At 44.5% G+C, this 22,302-nt stretch overlaps 2 protein-coding genes across 4 annotated transcripts in view; one reads left to right on the plus strand and one right to left on the minus strand.

The window, feature by feature from the left end:
- The window catches only part of MRPL35 (mitochondrial ribosomal protein L35), a 536,751-nt gene that overhangs the window by 116,943 nt on the left and 397,506 nt on the right, over window positions 1-22,302 (minus strand). The gene's annotated exons all lie outside the window — the stretch shown is intronic.
- POLR1A (RNA polymerase I subunit A) overlaps window positions 1-22,302 on the plus strand; it is a 68,197-nt gene that overhangs the window by 17,491 nt on the left and 28,404 nt on the right. The window contains exons 11-14 of the mRNA XM_050755213.1: window positions 3,611-3,865; window positions 8,431-8,622; window positions 17,585-17,734; window positions 18,884-19,067. Of these exons, the coding sequence (XP_050611170.1) occupies window positions 3,611-3,865; window positions 8,431-8,622; window positions 17,585-17,734; window positions 18,884-19,067 (781 nt within the window). The remainder of the gene's footprint in view (window positions 1-3,610; window positions 3,866-8,430; window positions 8,623-17,584; window positions 17,735-18,883; window positions 19,068-22,302) is intronic.

Raw genomic sequence — 22,302 nt, forward strand, 5'->3', positions numbered from 1 at the left:
GCAAAAAGAAGCAAGGTGTATTTCACTTCACTTACATTTAACTCAGGTCAAACATGTGAAACAGACTCACAATAGGAAAGGATGAGAGAGAGACTAGGAGAAGCGGTGAGGGATGAGGCAGTACTGATGCCCCCTGCATGCTAGCACTTTGCAGTCCCTGTGGACGGATCCTCGCCACGCTGGAGTTGACAGCATGGTGGGGGAACCACTAGGAAATGAGCATATAAATGTATTGCTGTTGCGGAGGGGTGTGGAAGACACCACAGGGAACAGCAGTGACAGACAGTGACTTTAAGCATATAATGCCCAAGAAGAAACAAGTTTGAGGGGAATGTGCAGGGCAAGTGGGCAGGGAGAGTTTGGGGTCATCAGGAGGCAGCTGTGAGCCAGGTGCTGGGGCCAGCCTCAGAGCTAAAGAGGGGTCTGAAGGCAGCGAACTCTTGCTGCTCCCTCAGGCCTTAGCAAGCCCTCGTTCCTCTGGGGTCAGATAGTAAATATTTCTGTGGTCCCGGGCCATGCAGGCTCTGCTGTAGCTGCTCAACTCTGCCGCTTAATGCCAAAGCAGCCACGGATAGTACACAAATAGGCATGGCTGTGTTCCAATAAAACTTTATTTACAGAACCAGGTGGCCAGCCTAAGGACTGTAGTCTGCTACCCCCAAAACTGTGATTTTTTTTTTTTTTTTTTTTTTTTTTTTCTTGAGACAAGGTCTCATTCTGTCTCCCAGGCTGAAGTGCAGTGGCGCAATCACAGCTGCTGCAGCCGCCACCTCCGGGGCTTAGGTGATCCTCCTGACTCAGCCTCCCGAGTAGCTGGGACCACAGGTGTGGCTAATTTGTGTATTTTCTGTAGATGTGGGGTTTCACCATGTTGCCCAGGCTGGTTTCCAACTCCTGGGCTCAAGAGATCTGCCCTCCTCAGCCTCCCGAAGCTCTGGGATTACAGACATGAGCCACTGCTCCTGGCCTGTAATTTTTGAAGACTTTGGTTAATGTGTTGCATATGGGCCAGGGCAAGGCTGAAGGGCTGTGTGAGGCTGATTGGGAAGGAAACACTGAGGTCTGGGTGAGGAGGAACCACAGGCTAGGTGAGGAGGGGAAAGGCCAAAAGGACCCATTTCCCCTGTGAGGTATGAAAGCTCTGCCCCATCCCCTGGGCCTTGTAAATAAAAGAGGAAATGGCCCAAAGATCCAAGGCTCATTGCCCTGTTCAGCAGCCTGCTAGAAGCCGGCCTTTGGCTCCGAGCCTGCCTCTTAAATCTCTGACCCTGGGGCACTGGGGCACGTTCATTTTCACTGCAGTATTTATTTAGAGACAAGAGAAAGGAAGGGCCTCGGGTTTGGGTTGGCAAGGGGAATACCCTGTGCTCCAGGGCTTCTGTTTGGATTGGCCAGTGCCTGCCAGACTGGCCTGTGTACCTTCCCAGCTGTGGTAAGTTTGCTTACGCTGGAGGATGTCTCGAATTTGCAAGACTCAAATCCTAGGCCCAGCCTGGCTCTTTGGGCTTGGGCCACAGATCTAGGCAGTTCCTCCCTTGAGAGGCTAAAGAAAGAAGACCTCAGCTTGTATGACGCAGTCAGACGGCAGCCAGTGCCCTGGGCAGATGCTCATGGGAACCCTCAGAGTTTAGGTCTCCTTGGAAACATGGGACTTGGCAATGGGGAGGGGAAGGTTTGAATTCCTTGGGAAGCAAAATGATGGACTCCATGCTAGGTACTTTTAGGACTGCTTTGTAGCACATGAGGATTTTGCTCCCTGCTTCCCTGAGCTAGAGAGAGAGAACTTTTAACCTCACTGAACAGGAACTGGGGAGAGAGTTTTGGGGAGCATCTCTTAATTACTTCTAGCCTCTCTCTTTAGTGAACTTTCTCATACAGTTTCATGAATGTAGGCAACATAAGAAGAAACTAGACTTCCAATAATTTGTTGTTTTCTCCTACCTGCTATCTGTTGTGATTTAGAGGAGATTTGGGGTGGCAGAAATTTCACCAAGTCTCCATAATTCCTTTGTACTACTAACAGGAGCCCTTCAAAATGCATGGGGTGGCAGTTACCTTCATGCATTTGTCTTTTAAGGTGTCACTTTATGTTCAGTGTTTAGGAGGCCCCGTAGTTAATATAATTAAAGATAAGGGTAGTAAGGGTCTTAATAGGCGCTACGGGAAAGTCAGCTTTGTGAGAGAGATGTCTGTCAGAAGGACATGACCAGCCAGGTATTTATAAGGGGGAAAAAGTATGAGCAGTGGCTATCTTAGAGGGGTACAATTACTTGTGATTTTTAAATTCTTATCTTTAAAATTGTCTGTATTTTCTGTTTTCCCTCCCGCAATAAGCATAACACTTGTTCAATATTTCTTTCTTTCTTTAAAAATAAGTGAAGATCTTTTTTAAAATTTACAGAAGCATCACATATTCATTATAGAAAGAACAATGCTAAGATGTAGGAAAGTAGCTCCGTGTGGTGGCTCCTGCCTATAATTCCAGCACTTTGGGAGGCCAAGCCAGGAACATCATTTGAGGCTAGGAGGTTGAAGCTGCAGTGAGCCATGATTATACCGCTATACTCCAGCCTGGCAACAGAGAGAGACCCTGTCTCAGAAAAATAGTAACAGCCTAGTGAGGATCCAAGCACCCCTTTCCCATATAGACACACACACACACACACACACACACACACACACACACGCTGGGTTGGTTTTTAAATTGCTTTTTTTTCATCACGTCACATGCCACCTGGGTTTTTTTTTTTTTTTTTTTTTCTTTGCTGTAATACATTATTGCCATCACTTCAGACCTTGTATGTATTTACCTTATCCTTGTTCATCACTGCATAATATTCCATAGTGTGGACACACTATTGTCCCTTCTATGGGGCAGTCAGGTTATTGCTAGCTTTTGCCGCTGTAAATGCTGCTGCATACTCATCTAACCTGTGTGGGTGCTTTTTTTTTTCCCTGAAGAGCCAACAGGAAATGTGTTTTAAGTGTTCTAATAGCTATTTTCAAACTCCATTCCCAAAAGATGATGACCATGTACAGTTCTTAATTTTTGAAGTGCAATAAAGTGTTTTCTGAGGGCATTGAACTAAGAACCCTGTTCTGGCTCTGCTGTATGAAGCTGGGCAAATTTTTTGTGAAATGTAGAATTTCTGTTTAGAATAATGTACTCACACGTGATCATGGGGGGATTTGAGAGTCTGCCAATGCCTTTCAAACCCAGTGGTTTTATGCTTATGTCTTCATTTTGTTATGGTTATGTCTCCAGGAGTTGTATCCATTTCTTTCTTCAGATTAGTTTTCAGAGGAATCCAGGAACCTGGGAGGGCTATACCTCTCTGAAGAAGACAAAGACCTGTGGTCTTATTTGTTCCTTATACTTCTGAGCCTAGAACCAGGATCAGGGTTGTAAAGGGCCAGGACCAGAAGGGCCTAGGAGGTATTTCTCAGAGATTTCTAGGGTTTTGCTCCACATTTAAAATTCCACTTGCATTTAGCTGACTACAACATGAGACAGAAGCCACACCTTGGCCAAGTTGAGGTGAGCACTTGGAAAGAGCAGTGGTGATACTGATGTTTGCACTGATCACCCACCTGTCCACTCTGTTCCCAGGTGTGCCGGCATGTGAAGAATGGGGACATTCTGCTACTGAACCGACAGCCCACCCTGCACAGACCCTCCATCCAGGCCCACCACGCCCGCATCCTGCCTGAAGAGAAAGTGCTGCGACTCCACTATGCCAACTGCAAGGCCTATAATGCCGACTTTGATGGAGATGAGATGAATGCCCATTTCCCCCAGAGTGAGCTGGGCCGGGCAGAGGCCTACGTCCTGGCCTGCACCGATCAGCAGTACCTTGTTCCCAAGGTAGGTCTGGCCTTGAGGCCATTCCGTGGTCATCGTCAGCATGACTTAGCACTTTTAACTTAGGCCCTGCCAGCCCCTGGGGTCACTGGGCAGTTCTGGGACACAGGGGCACCTGGAATGGAGGGTCCTGGTTTCTCCCAGGCGGGGCTTTTAGCCCATCTAGTTGCTTAGAGGCTGGGAAATGTTTCTGTCTTGCTACGTTGTAAAATGTAAATCAGGACAGAAATTGTAATAGCCATCCCAGAAAGCCTACCTTAGTAACTGTATAATAGATCTTGTATTCAACACTTAAGTTTGGATTCTGCAACTTAGTAGCCCCTGGCCAGCGTTAGCATCCCAACACTGTAATGGTTCTCATGGTCCACAGATGACTTTGATCCTTTGTTCTGACAAACATGAGTTGTAAGAAGCAGCCTAACCCCAAGGGCCCAGAAGAAATCCCCCATCAGCCCGTGAAGGCATCTTCTCTCCTCTTTGAATCCCTTCCTTCTTTCTCCAAGTTCAGTCCTCAAGGGCAACCCCATGTGGTCACAGCTATCCAGAGGGACATGTGGGAAGGATAGAACTTCCTCCCCCATCTCCTGAGCAGCTGACTCGTGACCAGGAGTGGCAGGGGCGTGAGTTAGCATGTGCTCATGGGAGGGACAGAGCGGGGAAAGAGGCAGGCTGCAGGGAAGAAGACACAGTGTGTTCCAGTGCCTACTTCACCCTCACCACCCACCCAAAGGTCCGAGGCCTCCTAAATTATAAGCTGTTTGCACCACAGTGATTCACAGTTATACATCATTTGGATTGTGGTGGAGTATGAAGAATAATCATTTAATGTCAAACCAAGGCTCCCATTTCCCAAGTACTTTTTCAGTGCCATGCACTGTGCAGAGAGCACTTTAGAGGCTCCTCATTTCACCCTCCCCACAGTCCTTGGAGGTAGGTGCTATTCATGTCCACATTTTACACTTGAAGCATTTGTGTAACTTGTCCAGGGACACTCAGCTGAGAAGCAGGAGGAAGGACAAGGCGCTCCCAGATCTTCCTGGGGTTTGTGCTGCTGCAGGGATGGAGAGCTCTGTGCACAGGGAGTGCCAGGGGCTGCTCAGAGATGCCTAGCGTCGATCGGCATCCTCTGCTTCTTGGAGCTTCTCTGTTCCCATCAGCTGTCTGCCACTAGGGAATCAGGCAGGTGGCCAGGAGCCCAGCATCCCAGACCCTTTTCCCACCAGATGCACCACTGTGGCTTCACAAGGATCCCGGTTGTTTAAGTTGGCCTTTCCCTTCTCTGCCCACCTTTGTTGGCTGTGGATTAGCGAAGGGACTAGATGTAGGAAGAAGTGGTGAAGGGCCTACCCAGATTACTTGGAAATTTAAAAAAAAAATACATTTGCTAATTTGAAAAGTAGCTTTTTATGTTTTCATTTAAATAATAATGTGGCTTTCGTGGTGGTGGCAGTAAAAGCTGCCATTAAGTGGGCCACGGGCCTTAGATACTGCTGTAAGCAGTTTGCAGACATTCCATTCCTTATGAGGTTCGTGTGATTTTCAGACAAGGAAACACCAAGTGAGTAAATGTCAGCCAGCAATGAGGCCAAGACTCGAACCCAGCAGCTTTGGACGATATCCCCCCCTCCCCGCCCCCCCATCCATGTGCTTGCCTGTGCGTATTCTTAGCGTGTTCTTAGCCCCACTCAACAGGCGAGGCTGGGATTAAGGGAAGGCAGGTGACAGGAAGTGGCTCCCAGGACTGTGTAGGTCTCTGACTCTATAACAGCCGAGTCATATTTCACCAGAGGGGATGCTACCAGGGAGCAGCAGATGGTTTTTTGCTGGCAGAGTGACCTGAGGCATTTGCTGCGTGGGGAGTTGAGGTGCTGTAAAGTCCTCAAGCCAATGACCTTGAATGTGCTGTGCTTGATTTTGATTGAATAAGGTACAAAAGCCGTAGGAGACTTCATGCTTACATTGTGTCCTGCAGTGGACTGACTTATGTAAATCCAAGTGGGCCTCATCACATGCTCATATGCCTATGAGTTTTAGGTTGGGCGTACACTTAAGGGAGGCAGGAGAACACAGGTGAATAAGCTTAAGGTCAATACATTAATTTATTGAAAAAAGCTTGTGGGAGATGGCTTGAAGATTCAGTGTACTTTCATTCACTTTCTTTTGTCAGAGGTAAAGAGCTTTTGATTCTTGATAAATTTTATTTAGTCCTTGGTGTAAATGCCAAGAAGTGGAATCCTTATATTTGCTAATGGTTATAAAAATACAACATGTCTTTATTGGCTGAGTCCTAAAAGGACAAGAGCTGATTTGGTTAAACTAGGAAAACCAGTATTTTGGGGTCATTTTTCTTAGTGTGTCTTTATTTCCCTTAGTTTCCATATTTCTTTATTTATAATTCTATTTCTTCTGTATTACCAGGTTCTTTCCCTTAACTAACCATAATACCAAATTAAAGTACATTTTGTCATTAGTTTTATGTACTTAGTAGAGTTTTGTGGCATCTTTTTATTTAAAGTAGGAGTTGAATGGAACTGTATTTCTTTTCCATGAAAACAGTTAAACTTTTCATTTATGTGTTACTTTTTGGACTAATTTTTTTTTCCTTCTGTTTATTTATTGAGGGCCCATGCTTTGTGAAAGTTTTTAAGCAAGGCTTGAGATATGTTTCCTGACTTCTACCTAGTCAGCTAGAAAATTCAAATTACAGAATACCCTATTCCCAAAGCATCCTGACCAGAGACATTAATTGTAATGTCATTTTGCTGTGCTATTAAAGAGAATAGTAAAGCTGACAATTTTCTGGGATTTTGATTCAGAGATGTTCTTTCTGATTCTCAGCAGGATTTAGGAAATTTAGAATTATAAGTAGACCTTTCGTAATTTGCTTTAATCAGCATTCTGCCATATAATTTGTGATGATTGCATTGAAAGCGATTTAGCCATCAAAGTAATTGTCTAGTCACGGAAAAATCTGGGCAGAGAGAGGAAAAGGCACTGAATAGATCACAGAACCTGTAATTATGTTCTTTAAGGAAGAAAACAAAAGGAAAAATCAGTATCTGCCCGCCAAAGACTGTGAGATGAGTCAAATGCGTAATACTGGTTTGGCTTTTTCCCCCAAGCAAAATAAGACCATCTCGGCAACAAGAGGTAGAGTGTAATTTTTTATGTACGTTATTAAGTCAAAGCCTTCATAAGAGGGGCTGTGTGCTCCATCTGATCTTGCCTTAGGTCTGTGCCACCTTTCCAGCCCATCTGCAATTGTTATCTTTGAATTTACATAGAGCCTATCACTGTAGTGTTTAGACCATTTGACCAGGATCCTTTTTTAGCCTTTGAGTTAGTACACGTGGTTAAATTTCTAGTGCTTCTCCCAGGCTGCATTTGTGAGTTCCCTTTGCCTTAATTATAAAACATGACCATACTGTTGGCTAGTATTTACCAAATAATCAAATGATTAACAATCTTTATATCCAAGGCACAGGTTTTTCTCAAATTCCTATAAACATTGAAAAGTTTACAAAAGCTACATTTTAAAGAACGTCAGTAAGCATAGCTATTCTTACTTTAGTGTGAGTTACGTTGCCATGAACACAGACCCAACAGATAAGGTTCAGGAGACTGGGGATCAGAATGGCTTTGAAAGTGTCAGATGAAATTAATGCACTCACCAAATCTCAGGCTTTTCATAAAAGCCCTTGTTTTTGGCATCTGGTAGATAACAGCCTTTATTAAGGGCCCACCATGAACCCTGTGCTGTGTTGTGAAGAGATAACTAATAATGGCTCTTCTCCCTTCTGCAATCATGTACGTCAGTCAGGCCCACTCACAGCTCTCTTGAGGAATCTGCCGGAACCCCTTCCTCCCAACACTGGCCAACTCACCCATCAGGCCTCAGCTGTAAAACCGCCCTTCAGAGAGGCTATTTCTGACCATCCTCCTCACCTCAAATCTATATTATGACCCACCCTGTTATTTTCCTCTTTAGCATTTAAAACACTTTGTGATACTGTATTTGTTTACTGTCTAATTCTTCTTCATCATAAAGGACCATGTCTGTTTGGTCCACTGGAGTAGGGAAAAGCCTACCCAGTGCCTAGGCATTCAGGAGGCTCCTGACAAATATTTGTTGAGTGCATGACTGATTTACAGAAGAGCCAGGCCAGAAATGTGTGAAAAATACTAAAGCATAAAACCAAAGTATAAAAACAAGAACACAGCTGACAGCAGCCAGACCAAATTTAGGCATAAATGCCAAAAATATGCTGGAGTAACTAGAACCAGATGGGATTAAACAGAGAAGGCTTGGGGAACTGGATGAGTTTGAAACAGTTTTGATACAGGATAGTGGGCAAATGGCAAACGTAGAAGCCAGTGCTAAACCCTGGTCTTGTGCTTTGTGAAGCAGTTTGCCCCCAAGCAAGAACATAGTGAGGACGTGGGCCAGACAAGACAGGGATATAAGAAGGGCTCTTGCTAGAAAGTGGCTTCCAGGCAGGTGATTAGGGATTAGAGTTTGACTTAAGATTTGTTTTCATTCTTCTTGTGTTGTCTGTTTTGGCTTATAGGATGGCCAACCATTGGCGGGACTGATCCAGGATCACATGGTTTCAGGTGCAAGCATGACTACTCGGGGTTGCTTTTTCACCCGGGAGCAGTATATGGAGCTGGTGTACCGAGGACTCACAGACAAAGTGGGGCGCGTGAAGCTCTTTCCTCCTTCCATCCTGAAGCCCTTTCCGCTGTGGACAGGAAAACAGGTAATTGGGAGAGAACAACCAGTGTATATAACAAAAGGAAATAGGCCACTCATGTAAAAGGTTTTATTCTCAGAAGAGCCGAGACCAGAGACAGAGAAATGGCTAAGCCAGCAATAGTCTGACTTTCTTTCCCCTTTGTTTGGGGTTCCTGAGTCTGAGTGGCTTCAAGGGAGTGTCTAGCAAGAGTAGACTGCATAGTAGCCAGGCACCGTGGCTCACACCTGTAATCCCAACATTTTAGGAGGCCGAGGCAGGCGGATCACCTGAGGTCGGGAGTTCGAGACCAGCCTGGCTAACATGGTGAAACCCCATCTCTACTAAAAATACAAAATTAGCTGGGCGTGGAAGTGCACACCTATAATCCCAGCTACTCTGGAGGCCAAGGCAAGAGAATCGCTTGAACCTAGGAGGTGAAGACTGCAGTGAGCCGAGATCACGCCACTGCACTCCTGCCTGGGCAACAGAGTGAGACTCCGTCTCCGAAAAAAAAAAAAAAAAGTAGACTGCATAGTTTCTGTCCTTTGCTTCTAACTTAAATTTGGCATCCTCATAATACAAATATGGTGGTAACAGGCAATGGTGCTGGTGGAGTAATAGTCATATTTGTTGGGAAGTTCCATGTGTTTGCTGAGTGCTTTAGACACATTATCTGATTTAATCCTCACAACTAATCTGCAATGCAGAGACCATTATTATCTCCCTTTAGGAGATGATAAATTACACGCCCAAGACTACAGGAGGCAGATCAAACCCGGGACTTTTCAACCCCCGAAACATCATACCATACTTCTTCTCAAAGTAACAAAATTACATGATATGTGGTGACCAAATGATGAAAAACAGTAAAATATGCTCTTCTACTGTTGCCTGAGTCTCCAAGATCAGCCTTAAGGATCAACTTCTAGTTGGCTATGTGATCTTAGCCCTGCGGGTCTCAGTTCCTCATCATTTCCTGGGACAGTAGAAATTAACTTTCTAAGCTAAGTTCTGATTCTAAACATGGTTTTTCTCTTTGAAACCAGACTGAACCACAAACAAATTCTTGTGTAGTGTAGTCACTCTTGCCCTTTTCACCTATTTGCAAAAAAAATAGCCTGTACCAACCTTTAGAGACACACTAAAAAATCTCACCCTTGACAGAAGCAAAACCTGGACCTATTTCCTAATTTTATTTGGTACAAAGGATTTTAAAAGGATTCAAGGTGTGGCCTCTGGGCATAATGGAATTACATTGGAAATCAGCAAACAAGATGTTTGGAAAAGCCCTCAATATTTGTACTTCTAAATAATGTACTTCTTAAATAGCTCATGGGTCAAAAGAATCTAAAGGAAAATTAGAAATCATTCTGAAGTAGATGAAATGAAAACACAACATATAATTTGTGGGATGCCACTTAAGCAGAACTTAAGGGGGAAATTTATACATAAAATGCCTAGGTTGAAAAGAAGAAAAAGGGTCCCAAATCAATGACTTCAGCTTCAAGTTGATGATCTCTAAGGTCTCTTCCTGCTCTCCGGTTCTTAGTTTGTGGACTTGCAACTTGATTTTCCTTTTTAAGCCAACCTTGCATTCCTGGATAAACCTTCCTTGGTCATGAGGTATTATCCTTTTTATATATTATTGAATTCAATTTACTAATATTTTGTTTAGAATTTTTTTACTTCTGTGTTTGTGATAGATATTGGTCTGTAGTTTTATTTTCTTATAATACGTTTGTTTGGTTTTGGTATCAGGGTAATGCTGGCCTCAGAGAATGAGGTGTTAGGAGGTATTTCCTCTGGTTTTCTGTAAGAGTTAGTATAGTACTGTATTATATTATTTATTCCTTAAATGTGTTGTAGAATTTACCAGTGAAGGCATCTGGGCCTAGAGTTTCTTTGTGGGAAGGTTTTCTTTCTTTCTTTTTTTTTTTGAGACGGAGTCTCGCTTTGTCACCCAGGCTGGAATGCAGTGATGTGATCTCGGCTCACTACAAGCTCCGCTTCCCAGGTTCATGCCATTCTCCTGCCTCAGCCTCCCAAGTAGCTGGGACTACAGGCGCCTGCCACCATACCTGGCTAATTTTTTGTATTTTAGTAGAGATGGGGTTTCACCGTGTTAGCCTGGATGGTCTCAAGCTCCTGACCTCATGATCCACCTGCCTCGGCCTTCCAGAGTGCTAGGATTACAGGTGTGAGCCACTGCACCTGGCCTAGGTTTTCCTTTTCTTTCTTTCTTTTCTTTCTTTTCTTTCTTTCTTTTCTTTCTTTCTTTCTTTTTTTTTTTGACGGAATTTTGCTCTTGTTGCCCAGGCTGGAGTGCAATGGTGCGATCCTGGCTCGCCGCAACCTCCGCCTCCCAGATTCAAGCAATTCTCCTGTCTCAGCCTCCCAAGTAGCTGGGATTACAGGCATGCGCCATCATGCCCGGCTAATTTTGTATTTTTACTAGAGCCAGGGTTTCTCCATGTTGGTCAGGCTGGTCTCGAACTCCCAACCTCAGGTGATACACCAATCTTGGCCTACCAAAATGCTGGGACTCCAGGCATGAGCCACCGCACCCAACCTGTGGGAAGATTTTCAATCAAAATTTCTATTTCTTTAGTAGACATAGAGCTGTTTTTGGTTATCTGTTTCTTGAATGAGCTTTAATAGTTTGTGTTTTTCAGGGAATTTGTCCATTTCATCTAAGTTACTGAATTTATAGGCACGAAATTGTTCATAATGTTCTTTTGTTGACCTTTTCTATCTGTAATGCCTATCGTGGTGTCACTTCTCTCATTCCTGACATTGATAATTTGTGTCTTCTCTTTTTTCCTGATCAGTTTGCCTAGAGGTTTATCAGTTTTATTCTCAAAAAAAAAAAAAAAAAAGTTTTTGGTTTTATTGACTTTATTTTTCTGTTTTCTATTTCGTTGATTTGATCTTTATCACTCCCTTTCTTCTGTTTACTTCAGTTTAATTTGCTCTTTTTTTCCTAGTTCTTTAAGTTTGAAGCTGAAGTCAATTTGAGACCCCCTTTTCTTCTTTTCAATCTAGACACTTTATGTATAAATTTCCCCCTTAAGTTCTGCTTAAGTAGCGTCCCACAAATTAATATGTCATGTTTTCATTTCATCTACTTCAGAATACTTTCTAATTTCCCTTCTGATTTTTTTTTTTTTTGATCCATGAGTTATTTTGAAGTGTGTTGTTTAGTTATTTAGAAGTACAAATATTGAGGGCTTTTCCAAATATCTTGGTTGTTGATTTCCAGTTTAATTTCATTGTGCCTAGAGACCACACCTTGGATCCTTTTAAAATCCTTTGTGCCAAATAAAATCAGGAAATAGGCCCAAGTTTTGCTTCTGTTATGGGTGAAGTTTTTCAGTGTATCTCTAAAGGTTGGTACAGGCTTTTTTATTTTGCAAATAGGTGAAAAGGGCAAGAGTGACTACACTACACAAGAATTTGTTCATGGTTCAGCCTGGTGCTACAGAGAAAAACCATGCTTAGAATCAGAAGATAAGGAACTTAGCTTAGGAAGTTTATTTCTACTGCCCTGGGAAATGAAGTCTTAGAGTATTTCTCCAGGACATTTCATACAGCCTCTTGATTGATTTTCTATTTACAAACCGAAGGTCTCTCCTTGTTTGTTCAAAGAGCATGCAAAGAAAGATATTTGCCTGTCATTGCAAATCTCGAGTTTATAGCTCAGTGCACATTCGTAAAGTGAATACATCTTTGCAAACTCTCACCCAGATCAGAAAGTAGCAAATCACCAGCACCCCCAGAAGACCCCTCCATGGCCCCTCCCCAGTTTGTACCCCTCGTCAAAGGTGATTACTAACTTGGCTTCCAACACTATAAACAAGTTTTGTCTTTCCTTGAAGTTTATTGAAATGAAATCTTTGTGTGTTACCCATATTATTGTACATAGTAGCAGTTTATTTTTTATTGCTTTATAATATTCTATTATGTGACTATGCCATCATATATTTATCCATTTTTCTATTGATACACATTTGAGTTGTCTCACTTACCTTCATTTGGCTGTTACAAATGGGGCTACTGTGAACATTGTCGTGTGTATCTTTTGTTGAGCACATATATACATTTCAATGGGTAACTATTGAGGCATGGAATTACTAGGTCATAAGATATGTGTTCGGCCGGGCGTGGTGGCTCAAGCCTGTAATCCCAGCACTTTGGGAGGCTGAGACGGGCGGATCACAAGGTCAGGAGATCGAGACCATCCTGGCTAACCCGGTGAAACCCCGCCTCTACTAAAAAATACAAAAAACTAGCCGGGCGAGGTGGTGGGCGCCTGTAGTCCCAGCTACTCGGGAGGCTGAGGCAGGAGAATGGCGTGAACCTGAAAGGCGGAGCTTGCAGTGAGCTGAGATCCGGCTACTGCACTCCAGTTTGGGCGACAGAGCGAGACTCCGTCTCAAAAAAAAAAAAAAAAGATATGTGTTCAACTTTAATAGATAGTTTCCTAAAGTTTTCCAAAATGCTTGTAATAATACACACTTCTACTAGGATGGAGTGCAGTTGTGCCATCTCGGCTCACTGCAACGTCTGCCTTCCAGGTTCAAGTCATTCTCTTACCTCAGCCTTCTGAGTAACTGAGATTACAGGCGTGCTCCACCACCCCTAGCAAATTTTTGTATTTTTAGTAGAGACAGGGTTTTTCCATGTTAGCCAGGCTGGTCTCGAACTCCTGACCTCAGGTGATCTACCCTCCTCAACCTCCCAAAGTGCTGGGATTACAAGCATGAGCCACCTCACCCAGCTGTTGTTGCTGTTTTCTTTCTGGCTTGTTTAATTTTAGCCGTTCAGGTGAGTATGTAGTGGTATCTTACTGTTTTAATTGTCATTTCCTTAATGACAAGAGAGGTCGAGCACCTGTTCATATGCTTATTGGCTATTTGGATATCATCTTTTGTGATGTGCCTGTTCAAATCTTTTGCCTATTTTCTATGTCATTTTCTTATTGACAGATGAGAGGTTTTTAAAAATATAATTTGGTGTAAGTCCATTACCAGATATATATATTGCAAATACCTTCTACTTGGTGGCTAGCCTTTTCGCCTGATGCTGTTTTCTAATGATCAGAAGTTTCTAATTTATAGCTCGCTAATCTCGGTTTTTTGTGACTAGTCCTAATAGGAGCTCTTTGCCTGCGCTGACGTCTTGTAGGTATTCCCCTCTGTTATCATTTGTAGCTGTATTGTTTTACCTTTCACACTTAGGTCTGCTGTCTGCCTAGGGATGATTTTTGTGGATGTGCATGAAGTGAGGTAGGGGTCAAGAGTCACATTTTCCCATGTGGATTTCCTATCCAGTGATTGCGACATCATTTGTTGGAAAAGTCCACTTCTGTACTGCTAGTACTCCTGTGTCACAAGCCAAGTAGTAATATATGAGTGGGTCTGTTTCTGGACCCTGTTTGTTTCCATTGCACCAACAGCACACTGTGGTAATTACTGTGAGTTTATACTAAATCTTGACTTCTGATAGTAAAAGTCTCCAGCTATGTTCAAGACTATCTTGATAGGCTTTAATTACATCTCAATATACCTTTATAAAGAAAAAAAGACTGTGTTGAATATTTTGGGGTGTTTGTATTTCCATATAAATTTTAAAGTCAGCTTGTAAGCGTTCACACTGTGCACACAAATACCTGCTAGAATTTTTCATTGGGATTGCATTGCCTCTGTAGGTCACTTTAGGGAGAATCAACATATTTACACTACTGAGTCATCTAAATTGTGAACATAGCATGCCCTTCAATTATGTAAAAACCTTACACATCTTTTCATTAGATTCACTCCTGGGTATTGCTACAGTAGATGATATTGTTTATTGAATTTTCTAATTTTTTATGGTTGGTATCTAGAAATACAATTAATTTTTTATATTGTCCTTATATTCGACAAGCTTTATGAATTCAGTTATTAGATCTCTGTCCTTCAAGTTCTTTTAAACTATAAAAGTAAACAAGTTTATTGATAAAGATAAACATAAAAGGAAAAACTCCGTCCCTCCCCAGCCGCACTCTCCACTCTCCGTATACACACATACTCTCATAGAAAATAAATAAGAATGAGGCTGGGCATGGTGGTTTATGCCTGTAATCCCAGCACTTTAGGAGGCCAAGGTGGGTGGATCACATGAGGCTAGAAGTTTGACACCAGCCTGCCCAATGTGGCAAAACCCTGTCTCTACTAAAAATATAAAAATTAGCCAGGGGTGGTGGCGAACATTTGTAATCCCAGCTACTCAGAAGGCTGAGGCACGAAAATCGCTTGAACCTGGGAGGCAGAGGTTGCATTGAGCTGAGATTGGGCCTCTGCCCTCCAGCCTGGGCAACAGAATGAGACTTTGTTTCAAAAAAAATAAAAGAAATGAGAATAAGATCATATCATACCATCCCTGGGACTGTTCAGGAGAACCATGAACCACAATTAAATCTGCCAGCCTGGGGTGTCCCAAAACAACAACAGGAACATCAGAACTCACTGATCAGAGATCATCATAACAGATACAGTAATAATGAAAAAGTTTGAAATATGGTGAGAATTACCAAAATGTGACACAGAGACACAAAGTGAGCACTTTCTGTTGGAAAAATGGTGTTGGACTACTCCACACAGGGTTGCCGTAAACCTTCCATTTGTAAAAAACCATGTTATCTGCAAAGGAGAACGAAATGAGATATGCCTGTGTTTAGATCTTCTTTCTTTCAAGTATGTTAGATGTTTTGATGTACAAGTTTTACACTTCTTTGCCTAAATTTATTCTTGAGTATTTTTTTTTAATGTTAATGTAAATTGGACCCTTTTTTTTTGGAAACGGAGCTTCCCTCTATATTGCCCAGGCTGGAGTACAGTGGCGCGATCTCGGCTCACTGCAACCTCCGCCTCCCCAGTTCAAGCAATTCTCCTGTCTTAGCCTCCTGAGTAACTGGGATTACAGGCATCCGCCACCATGCCCAGCTAATTTTTGTATTTTTAGTAGAGATGGGATTTCACCACGTTGGCCAGGTTGGTCTCGAACTCCTGACCTTAGGTGATCCGCCTGCCTTGGCCTCCCAAAGTGCTGAGATTACAGGAGTGAGCCACCACCCCTGGCTGGAACTTTTTCTTAATTCCATTTTCAGATTGTTCATTGCTAATATATAGAAAGAGAATTAATTTTTATATGTTGATCTTGTATCCTTCAGCTTTGAAGAAGTCATTTATAAGCTCTAATAATTTGTTTTGTTGGCACTTAAGGGTTTTCTCTATATAATATCATGTCATCTGCAAATGTAGTTGTACTTCTTTCTCTCTAATCTGGATGTCTTTTATTTCTTTTCTTGCCTAATTGCCCTGGCTAGAACCTCTTAGTACATTGTTGAATAGAAATGGCAAGCGTGGACATCCTTGTCTTGGTCCTGACTTTAGGCAGAAGGCATCTAGTCTTCCATCATTGAGCATGTTAGTAGTAGGTTTTTCATAGGTGCCTCCCTTTATTAGGTTGGTGACGTCTCCTTCTGTTCCTAGTCTGTTGAGTATTTTTATCCTGAAAGGGTGTTGGAGTTTATCAAATGCTCTTCTGCCCCCTTGATTTCATAGATGAAGTGGCAGGTCATATTTCCCTGCCCTTGGATGGGTGTGTTTCACACTAAGTTCCAGTCTTGACTATGCCTAGCCTGGGGGGGTCCCCACTATGCATGTGGCACCTTGGTTGAGGTGCAGCTTGAAGTAGGCACCCCAGGGAAGTGTCACCCTCCTGCCTTTACTCCCTCACCCTACTCACCGCACAGTGCTGGCCTTCTATGGAGCTGAGGCATGGAGAGTGTGAGTCATGACCTTTCTGGTCATCTTCTGCTGAGAAAACGGAATATTTTCTGCTCTCTTTAATAATGCTGTTGTCCATTGTCGCCTGCTCCTGGTGCACGTGGGTGAAAAGGCAGCTGCTCTCATAACTGCCCTGTGCTGTTGCACTTTTTTTTTTTTTTTTTTTTTTTTTTTTTTTTGAGACAAGAGTCCCACTCTCTCACCCAGGCTGGAGTGCAGTGACGTGATCTTGGCTAACAACAATCTCTGCCTTCTGGATTCAAGTGATTATCATGCCTCAGCCTCCTGAGTAGCTGGAAGTGTAGGTGTATGCCACCATGCCCGGCTAAATTTTGTATTTTTAGTAGAGGTGGGGTTTCACCATGTTGGCCACAATGGTCTCGATTCCTGACCTCAAGGAATCCACCCACCTCGGCCTCCCAAAGTGCTGGGATTACAGGCATGAGCCACCACGCTCTCGTTGCACACATCTAAAGATACTGCTTTGTGGGACCTGCTGCAGGCACACTAAGCGCTGTTGATGGCAGTTAGTCTCCCAGCCCTAGAACCTGTCACACCTGCCCGTTTGCCCCTGCCCTGCTCCATCTCTGGGAATGTGTGCACCTGCATTCAGCCCCTCTGGAACCAACTCTGATTATCTGCAGATAAAGCTGCCTCCCTTTGAGCTCTCTGCAGAGCAGCTGCTTGAGAAAGTGCTTCTCTTGGCTTCCTGTTAGCAACTGCTTGTTGGGTGGACGACCCCTCTGAGGGATCCAGCTGGGGCCGGGGAAAGATTCCTTGGCCTTTCAGTAGCTATAATTAATTCCAGTCATAGTAAAGAAATATCTGAGTATGTGGCATAAAATGAAAACAATTTACTTTTTCCTCTCCTTCCTTTGGTCTATTTAGTAATTTAATTCAAGTCTAGGGTATTATTCACTTTAAGAACTATGTTAGGGAGTAAAAATCCCAGTGAAGTTCTTTCTCGTGTATTTTTGTTTTCACTCCTCATTGGTTTAAATAAAAACTGAGATCACCTTGTCCTATGGAGGTGGACCTGTCTGTTTTTCTTGCCATACCTGAGATCATCAGAAATGGCAATCCAAGGGCAGGAGGTCCTAAAAGGGAAGTTCTCAACTTTTCTTTCTGCCATCAGTTTGTCCTCTTTTTCTTTGCAGGTTTTGTCAACACTGCTCATAAATATAATCCCAGAGGATCACATCCCGCTGAACTTATCTGGAAAGGCGAAAATCACCGGGAAAGCCTGGGTGAAGGAAACTCCTCGATCTGTTCCTGGCTTTAACCCTGACTCGATGTGTGAGTCCCAGGTATGGCTGTCCAGCTGTGTGGAGTGGAGACTTCTAGTCCCAGGGTTAGACAGATTGGTTTAAAACGGAGACAGAAATGGAGGCACATTCACAGAAGCAGGTGCTGTGCCTCAGAAGAGAAGGCGTTGTGCCTGAGTTGGTGTCAGCTTTTGTTTTGGAAAGGTTCAGGGTTGATCTCCAGCATTTGACCCTCAGTATAAAACTCACAAGCAGTTTAGGAAGGCTTCTCCTGCAAAAAGGCTGAAATTGATTATGCAAAGCTTGGCAACACAGAGTCCTGTTTTCCCGCAAGACTGCTCAGTGGCTTGAGATAATCAGACTGGTGTAAGGTTCCATACCCCAACTCTGAGCCTTAGGAACCAGGCCACAAGAGGGCAGGCCCAGGGCAGAGAGAGCTGTCCACACTGAAGATTTCCAAGGCCTCTGCGTGTTCCCGGTGGAGAGGTCTTTCCAGGTCCCCAGTGCACGGTGCTTTATCACAGGGTCTTAATGGACAGTCCATTCACCCCTGAAACTGCCAGGTTTCTTTTCCTTTATAGACCGTATGCTTCATGGGTGCTACATTACGCATCTAGAAATGCTTTTCTGTTCATCAGCTTCCAATGCTTTAACCCAGCTTTGAGAAAGTACACATTCAGGCCTTAGAGGATGTTAGGAAGATTTTGTTGTTACTCCCAGGGCTCAAGGGAGAAAGTACCTAGGCCGGAGGCACAGTTATGAGGTTGAAGCTCACCACTTCAGGAAGACCTTGTGGCTAGAAGCTCCCATGTCTGGTCACAGGTCTTTGTCAAGGATACTTGACCTCAAGTTAGCATGGGTGGGTGTGGGGAGTAGGGGATATAAAACTTGGAGAGAGAGAGTGTGCGTGTGTGTGTGTGTGTGTGTGTGTATGTGGTATAGTCCCTGAAGGGAAGAAAAAAAAACCTGCTGGTCTGTATATGCTTGCCTCTGTTATAATAAAAAATAATAATAATATATAGAGAGAGAAAATACTAGTTTCACAAATGCCCTACTTTTTTCCATGAAGGATTCTAGGCAGGTCACGGTAGAGGGATTTGCACAGTGAGGGTCATACACAGAGTACAGGGTGGGTGGCTCCCACAGGAGGCATCCCCCACCACCCGGCATTGGTGCCCTTTCCCTCCACAGGTGGTCATCAGGGAAGGGGAGCTGCTCTGCGGAGTGCTGGACAAGGCGCACTACGGGAGCTCCGCCTATGGCCTGGTCCACTGCTGCTATGAGATCTATGGAGGCGAGACCAGCGGCAAGGTTCTAACCTGCCTGGCCCGCCTCTTCACCGCCTACCTGCAGCTCTACAGAGGCTTCACCTTGGGTAAGTGCCAGGCTCACTGCCCTGGGACAGTGACCTGGCCCCTTTTAGGGTCAGTGCAGCCGCCTGGCCATCTCCCGGGCCCAGGGCAGAGAGAGCCGTCCACACTGAAGATTTCCAAGGCCTCTGCGTGTTCCCAGTGGAGAAGCCTTTCGAGGTCCCCAGTGCACAGTGCTTTATCACAGGGTCTTAACGGACAGTCCATTCACCACCGAAACTGCCAGTTTTATTTTCCTTTGTAGACCATATGCTTCATGGGTGCTACATTATGCAGCTAGAAATTCTTTTCCGTGTCCTCTCAGGGGAAGGAGCGGGGAAGCAACCAGGCTCCTGCAACAAAGGCACCCTCACTTGGCCACCCCTCTCCTCCATAGCCAGTGCTTATTCCCCTTCACAGTGCAGAATGGCACCCTCGTGCCCCTTTCCATTCTGTTCCTTTCCTAACCCCTCCCTTTACAAGTTTCTGTCCTCAGACTGATTTCTCATACTCATACAACCCCATTCCCTGCCACACAAGTGCCCTTTCAGAATTATCGGGGCCCATCGCACTCCACAGAGGGGCTTCCCTGTTGTCAGAATTGCCCACTGCCGGCCCGGCGCGTGTGGCTCACACCTGTAATCCCAGCACTTTGGGAGGCCGAGGCGGGCAGATCACTTGAGCCCAGGAATTCGAGACTAGGCTGGCCAACATGGAGAAATGCCATCTCTACTAAAAATAGAAAAATTAGCCAGGTGTGATGGTGTGCACCTGTAATCCCAGCTACTCAGGAGGCTGAGGCGGGAGAATTGCTTGATCCCAGGAGGTAGAGGTTGCACTGAGCCGAGATTGCGCCATAGCACTCTAGCCTGGGTGATGGAGCAAAAGAACTGCCCACGCCTTCCCAATGCAGTGGGGTCATCAGCGCTCTTGGAAACACTATGCTGGGCAAACCTGTTGGGGTGATGCTAAGACAGGAAGGAGAACTACCTTGTTTGCGCCCTAGAAATGAGAGCACGCTGCTTTAGGAAAGTGGCTTCGATAAAGAGGCTTCACCTTGGGTAAGTGCTGGGCTTACTGCCCTGGGGCTCCCCTAGAGCAGTCACTGGGCCCCTTTTCGTGTGGGCTTGAGATCAGATCTATCCAAAGGCTTAGCCTCTGGCGAGGCTTATGGAGGACACTGCGTCTCCATGTACACAGAGCAGGGTCCAGCCCTTCCACACTGTTCCCGTTAGGGGGATGCGAGATGCTGCGTGTCAGACATGCACCGCAGTGTGCATAGGTGTTGTCTGGTTCATGGTGGAAGTAAAGCTCCTCTGCTTCACAGACTTACTTGTGTGCAGACAGAGTGGGAGTCTCAGCATAGGGCCTGTGGACCTGCGCCTGCTGCAGCTGGAGTTGGCTCACGCTGGGTCCTGCATTATACATTTTATCATATATTTAATTATGGAAAGGTTAAAAAAAAATACATGAAAATAATTTAAAATCACCCAGCATGCGTTTGTCAGAGATAACCACTAATAGTAATTTGATGTTTGTTTTTCTAGACTTTTCTAGTACAAATACATTTGGAAAAAGTGGGATCCTACGCTACATACTCTACTTCCCTTAGCCACCCACCAAACGTCCAAATGTATTTATAAATGTCCTTTGGGATCAGCTAATACAAATCTACATCCTCATGTCTGGTAACTACAGATTATTCCATTCTTATGGATATATCATAGTTTAACCAGTTCCTGTAATTAAACATTTAGGCTGTGTCCAGATTTTCACATTATTGCTGAGATGAGCATCCTTGAACAAACGTCTTGGCCTGTATGTCCCATTATTTTACCAGGATAAGGATTATAAGTTAAGTCTTGTTTGGCAGCTGAAACTCACCTTCCCCTATCTTAATTCCACTAAGAGACCTGAGCCACTGCTGGGGACATCTGTGTCCAAGGTCACCCACTTCCAGTTGGGAACCAGAGTAGAGTCCCTTCCAGGATAACCAAAGAAAGTAAAGCATGATGACTGCACCTCATGAAAAGTATATTTCAATTTCAGATGTTGACCTAGAATAAGCACAAGGATTTCTGCTAGCTAGAAAGAAATCAGAGTGCTTTTGAAATGAAAATAGAGGAGGATCCCACACCTAGCTCATGATGAGGAGCAAACTTAACATAGGTGCCAGGCTTTAGCTCTGCTTAGTGCGTGGTACAAAGAGCAGTTGGTCCCTTGAGAATGAAGATGATCCAGAGGCTCAGGGCTGAGAAAGGAAGCAGGGCCAAGCTGGGAGTGGGGCTACGAGAGGGAACAGGCGTGAGATTGACTTCACTCCAGCCCGTCTCAGCTAGCAGGGTCTGTAAAGGGCACAGCTAGATGGCCTGGAGCTGACCCCATAAGAAGGCCCACTTTCATGGTGTGGCCTGCTTACAGAGGAACTGTTTCTTTCCCCTTCTGTTCACACATGTTCTTAGAAGCCCTCCAGGACCTTGCATTGGGAATTCCAAATATTTCAGCCCCATCTTTTGAACAGTACACTGCTGTTTTCTTTCCCACTCAGATCTTGGCTGAGGGACTTTTGAGTCCAATAGCACTTACAGTTACAGAAAAGAACTAGTTTTAGCCAGGTGCAGTGGCTCACGCCTGTAATCCCAGCACTTTGGGAGGCCAAGGCGGGTGGATCATGAGGTCAAGAGATCAAGACCATCCTGGCCAACATGGTGAAACCCCGTCTCTACTAAAAATACAAAAACTAGCTGGGCATGGTGGCGTGTGCCTGTAGTCCCAGCTACTGGAGAGGCTGAGGCAGGAGAATCACTTGAACCCAGGAGGCGGAGGTTGAAGTGAGCCGAGATCACGCCAACTGCACTCCAGCCTGGGGGACAGAGCAAGACTCACATCTCAAAAAACAAAACAAAAAAAAAACCACTAGTTTGATCAAGAGTTGATGTGGAAAGACCTACTGCTGCCCAAGATGAGGAACTCCTCAACCCTTTGAGCCAGAAGGGCAGGCTTCACTGAAGTGACCCAGGCTGTCATCCTCCTGAAGCAATGCTGAGGGACCTGCAGTGGTGGTCCCTGTCACCCAGGCTCGGGTGTGTCTGTGTGTGTGCCTGCACAGGCACACTCAGCTATGTAGGGTGGCGCCTGTGACATGTGGCTTCTGGGACCCCAAACTGAGATGTTCTCTCTCTCTGTCTCTTTTCCCTGAGCTTATCTTTTCATCCAAAATCTCTTCTTCACCTTCAGCCTATTCATCCAACACATACCTAT

Source organism: Macaca thibetana, chromosome 13 (assembly GCF_024542745.1).
Source record: "Macaca thibetana thibetana isolate TM-01 chromosome 13, ASM2454274v1, whole genome shotgun sequence".
NCBI lineage: Eukaryota > Metazoa > Chordata > Mammalia > Primates > Cercopithecidae > Macaca > Macaca thibetana.